At 60.7% G+C, this 5,506-nt stretch overlaps 1 protein-coding gene across 1 annotated transcript in view; it reads right to left on the reverse strand.

Annotated features, from left to right (window-relative positions):
• PPIP5K1 (diphosphoinositol pentakisphosphate kinase 1) overlaps nt 1-5,506 on the reverse strand; it is a gene marked incomplete at its 3' end in the record, with an annotated part of 34,615 nt that overhangs the window by 3,292 nt on the left and 25,817 nt on the right. Inside the window, exon 26 of the mRNA XM_010190596.1 lies at nt 2,585-2,764. Within this exon, the coding sequence (XP_010188898.1) occupies nt 2,585-2,764 (180 nt within the window). The remainder of the gene's footprint in view (nt 1-2,584; nt 2,765-5,506) is intronic.

Here is a 5,506-nt window from a genome sequence, read left to right on the forward strand (position 1 = left end):
GCAGGGGAAGGGAGGGAGGGGGAGCCCAAGGGGGCAGCCGTGGCCATGGAGGCGGGCAGCGTGGCTGCCGCTGCTCCGTGCTGCTCCCCTGGCACCGGCCCCGGCCACCACGGCCTCACGGGTCACCCCAAAGGGCCCAGAAACGGCGCCTTTCCGCCTGACCACAGAACAGAGACTCCCGAAACCGCACTTCACAGCTACACGGCTTCAGCGCCACAGATCCCCGAGCGAGCCCTGTGCGCCTGCCGCTCCCTACAGGGGCTGTCACCGCTCCAGCCACCCCGAGGATGGGAGAAAATGCAACCAAAGGTGTTAGCAGCAGGTTTTTATACCGGGAAAAGGGAAGAATAAAGGAGAAAACAAGACCTTGAATTCATTTGCATCTTGATTACTGCGGAGATGTCTCAGTCTAAACCCTCGAGAGGAAATTAATGCCACTTCATTAAGAGGAAGCATCTAATTTGAATCAAGGTAATACAGTTTCCTTAATTCTGTGTATGTCTCAGAGACACAAGAAGACATTGCTGTGTAATGACCTGGGAAAGCCGAGTTTAGGGGAACACGTCCACCCCAGGATGATGGTGATGGCCCCGGATGATGGAGCCGCTCACTCGGCCATCACCCGGCAGCCCACAGGGTCCCTGGCTGGGAGCAGCCTTTGAGCAGCCGCAGCGGCAGCGCCCGGCTTCACCACCACAGCCCCAGAGCGGGGAGCGACCTGCGGGCAGAGCGGGTGCCCGAAATACGAGCAGACACCCGCTGCTGCAGAGAGCGGCCAAACTGCTGTGAGCAGATGCACAGAGACAGGGGCCGGGGCACGGACCTGCTCTGGACCCCACGGGTCTCCCCATCTTCTCCAGTCTCCCCTTGAGCTCCTGCGCTGGACAGACCCAACCACGGCTCCATCGCCCCTGCCCAGGCCACCCCAGCACTGCCAAATCTCCTCCCAGGCTGCACATTTCTGCCTTCTCCACATCCTCCCCAGGGGCCATGGTCAGGTCAGAGCCCACCACCTGATGTGTGGATCTGGGGCTGTTTCCCCGGTCATTTACACTTATTTACACTGCCCACTGGTTATCACGGGGTCATCCCCTGTTTTCTCACAGCTCCTGTAATTCATCACAACGGGAGCCCCCTTCACGCTCCTCGTTTTCGCAGCCCTGACCACAGAGACGAGCGCAGGGTCCCAGGTTCAGGGCTGCAGCCACAGACGCCGGCTGCACTCCTTGGACTGCCCGGTGCTGCCCTTCAATCCCCGCTTGCTCCGTGTGGACACGAACGGCTGGAAGCCAGGGGAGCACACAGGTTTCACAAGGTGGGAAGTTGGACCTGAGAAACGTCTGCTCTGAGAAGAGCCCCGGCAGGATCCCCAAGCACGCCGATTAACTTGATGAGTGACTGGGAAGACAGCAGTGACCACCTCCCTGACCGCACAGCTCTGATTTCCACACGGGAAGCTGCTATGCCGAGGTAACTCGTACTCGTGTACGCCCAGCACCGCGCTGCAGTATTTGGTGTTTCGCTGCCCAAAGCACTGCCTTCGCTCCCCCACCCGAGCTCACAGGAGATGGAGATGGCAGCAGGGGAAGCTCAGCCTCGGCTGTGGAGCAGCTCCCACAGCTTTGCTTGAAGCCATTCTGCTCCTCGTTAGGGTTTGTTGCTAGGAGACCAAGGATTGTCTCAGTTATAGACGAGAAGTAACTGCAATCTCCGTATCGCCTACCTGACAGAAAGGGACGTATCAGGAGAAGCAGACTGTACAGAAAACCCTCTTTTCCAGCTCTGAAGTGACAGCTGCCCTGCCCCTGCCCGTGCAGCGATGGGAGCGGAGCAGGGGGTGCATGCAGCACAGCACACAGCAGCAGCCCCATGCACCGCGCAGCCCCGGGGCCGCCAGGAGCCGTGAGCAGCCCCAGCCACCCCGCGTGCAGGAACCTCCCTGCATCGCGTGTCCCGTCCGTGCCAGAGGCCGACAAACCCCAGACGAACAGCAGCGGGTTTGCTCGGTAACATCCAGATTCAGCCCTGGAACCGCCTGCCTCTCTCTCCCCAGCGCAGGACATGCTGCAGAGCACAGGCCATGCAATGCAGCCACGCAGCAGCGCTTCCACCCCCTCTGAACCCGGTCCTTCTAGGAGCAACGCAACCCACAGGCTCTCACTGCCCCAACGCTGCCACAGCAGGGCAGCTGCAGCGCCTCCTTCGTCTTCTCTCTTCCCACACTCCGACTCCTCACTTTGGTTCTAACAGGACCGCTCTGGGCACCCCACCGGGACCCGCAGCGGGCCACAGGGCAGCAGGGTTGCAGCATCTCACCTGGAGGAAGCTCACCCTGGCTAAAGGAAGGAGGCCAGGGACCATTGCCAGAGATGGGAGCGGCTGCAGCCCTAGGAAGAGCAGGGGCTCCGTGTGGGTCGGCGAGCGCCCACGGCTCCGAAACCTCCGGGAGCAGCAGCCCACGCAGCTCACTGCGGCAGTGGCTCCACACAAGGGATGCGGTGAGGGAAGTGCTTTCCTTTCAGAAGCAAAGCTCGCTTTGCATTCTCAAGCAGACAGTGGCCACGGCAGCTGCGGCGTGCAGTACCGTAAAGACACTCCAAGTCCTGCTGCCCTGAGATCAGCCAGCTCCTGAAGAGACGCAGGTGGTAGGAGCACTGCTGGAGGTGGTGCGCTAGAGCGGCATCCAGGGAGATGTTCCGGCTCGTTGCATAGTCAGAGGAAAAGCGGCGCAGCAACTGGGCAACGTGGTGGTGCTCAATGGCATCTGGAGGAGAGGGGCCACAGCGTGAGGAGCGGGGCAGGAGCCGGCGGGACAGACGCGGTGGAGAGGTGGGGATGGGCTGCCAGGCACCGCAGCCCGGTCCCTCCCGGCCTGCAGAGCCTCTGCCAAACGCAGCCGCAGCGCAGGGCGCCCTGAGCAGCCAGGGCTCCTCTCCACGAGCAGAAGCCTGACGAGCAAACACATCTCAGGACACGACCCATGCTCAGCACAGCTCAGATTTGGCTGGGGAAGGTCAGTCCTGCTTCCCAGCGCAGCCATCCTGGCACACGGACAGAGCAAACGACGCCGCACACACGAGCGGGGCTGCAGAGGGGACGCTGGGGACAGCACAGCGCTGGAGTGTGGAGAACGGGACACAGAGGGGTGACCTCCCCTCTCTGACCCGCAGGACAGCCCCATGCCATCCTCTGCGATTCCCCCACACGGCAGACAGGACACGGCTGCTCCACAGACACAGCCCCAGCGCTCACGGGACCAGGGCGTAAAGCATCAGACCTGACGCTGTGCTGGCCACTGCTCTGGATCACCCTTCCCGTTCCAGGAACAAAATCCATGTTCAGAGCTGTGAACAGCTTCTGCGTCCTCAGGCGACCGGTTCCTGGCCTGAGCATCCTTCCTGCCAACACCAGTGCCAAGCCTCGACCAAATGTGCCTGACTCGCAGCTCACCCCTGCCGGACCTCTGCCTTTGCTTTCTTGATCAAGGAGCATTTGCCATTGGAAATATTCACTGGGTTCTTGGGAAAACCTGATGCCAGTTTCACTTCGGGGCAGGGGCAGTTTGGCTTAGCGGACTGGTGCTTGGCACAGCTTTGCTGGCGAGACTGAACGACACATCCGCCGACACAGACGTGAGCGCAGATGGCATCCAGACGAACACACAGACCGAGCGGTTGGCCACTCTGGGGAAAACAAAACTGAGCAAACACAGAAAATAGGCTCCCTTCAGATATCTGAAACAGTAAAGCCACATTCAGCTGCCCCTTCACCTTTCATCTTTCCCAAAACTTTGGTCTTCGTAACAGTCTTCTGAGCTTCTTCCACCTTCCAGGTCACGCAGAGCAGAATTTCTCCATACTGGCTACACAACAAGGTTGTCGCATAAACAGAGATGCTTAACCCGGCATCTCTCAGCACCTGCTCTGGTTCTAACTGGTCTCAGCAGCAGCAGCCGTGAGATGGGAGCGGTGCTGCGAAACGAACCTTTCCTTGGGTAACAACCCTGGTTCCAGGCACCTGCTCCCACAGAGCTCAGGGTCTGCACCCCGAAAGACCCGGAGCTGTGTTAGCAGCGATATGAACAGACAGCGAGCGGACAGGAGCACCCACGTCCCCCTCAGCGGCCAGCACGGACGTGTGAGCAGCTCTCAGCACCACGGTGGTGCTGGTCCCTCCTGCCCTGCCCCAGTCAGCTCTGCCCACCAGCAGGAGAGCGGGGGACACCTGCAGGAAGGGTCCCACCAGCACCACAGAGCCCTGCCCTGGCAGACCGGGGTGCAGAGAGGAAGCCACCTCTAGGAGGCTACGGGCTCTCCTAGGGGCGCTGGGGAACCCCTGCGCAGGGTTAGTGCCCACGCAGACTGTGCTCCTCGGGGCAACACAGGGGCACCCTTGGGCTGTCCTTGCTCTGCTCCTGCAAACCTGCGCTGCAGAAACTGGGGACCTGAGCTGCTGATGCTCTTACAGCACATGGAGTGGGTATCTGCCCCCCAAAATCCAGTGGCGTTCTCCCTCCGACCCCCACCCTCCAGAAAGGGTGCGTGAAAGGAGGCCGTGAGGTCAGCAGTGCAGTTAGAAGCTGCTTTAGGGGTCCGTCCGCAGAGCCACTGCTGGAGCTGTTTCACTGGGACACAAAGGCCTGGGGGACAGCAGAGGGACCACTGAGCGGTGACGATGAGCGAGCAGGTTAGTCACAGACGATGGGGGGTGAGGCACGACACCGGGCACACAGACACAGAAACCACGGGAGGGCTGAGAGGAGAGCATGTGCAGAGAGAACGGGACGTGAGCATGGGGTTAAAGTGTGAGGGAACGTCAAATCAAGGAAGCAAACGTACCATTAGTCGGATGCTTTGCAAACGACACAGAAAATCGTTTTACGGCTGGCATAGACAAGAGCTCTGAGGAAATAAAAACAGATCATCTCAGTTAACAGCCTGCTGTAGGGATCCCGACCTCCACGTGCTTGCAGACTCCCTCTCAGGACTCCTCCTCCTCGACCCCGCACGCTCCCGCTGGCACCACTGCTCTCCCCATCTGGCTGAGCCCCGGCCGGGCCCCCACGTCCCTGCACTGGGGTCTCCCTGAGCCTGCGGAGCCCTCGGCCACGCTCCCCGTCACAGAACCTTCCCCCCACGCCTCTGCCAGCCCCGGCACCAGGCTCAGCCCCACGCAGGATGCGGTCAGACCGTGGCACGGCCGCAGGAGCACACGGCCAAGCAGCAGCAGCAGCAGCACAGGACAGAGCTCAGGACCCTCCACTGGGAGGGACAGTGCAGCTCAAAACATCTCCTAAGGCAAGCCAAGCAGAGCCAGTCATGAGTTAAAGCTAAGTTAGGTAATTAGGGGACAAACAGACGACCCATGAAGATGTCTCTGCCGTTCTGTTGCTCAAAGCACGTCAGTGCAGAAGGGGTTTTGGGGTGCACTGGTCAGAGGGGTCCTTGGGCCTCTCCTGGCCACGTCCCAGGCCAGGCCAAGCTCCCCCACAGAAACCACGTTGGAA

Source organism: Mesitornis unicolor, unplaced genomic scaffold, assembly GCF_000695765.1.
Source record: "Mesitornis unicolor isolate BGI_N332 unplaced genomic scaffold, ASM69576v1 scaffold32408, whole genome shotgun sequence".
NCBI lineage: Eukaryota > Metazoa > Chordata > Aves > Mesitornithiformes > Mesitornithidae > Mesitornis > Mesitornis unicolor.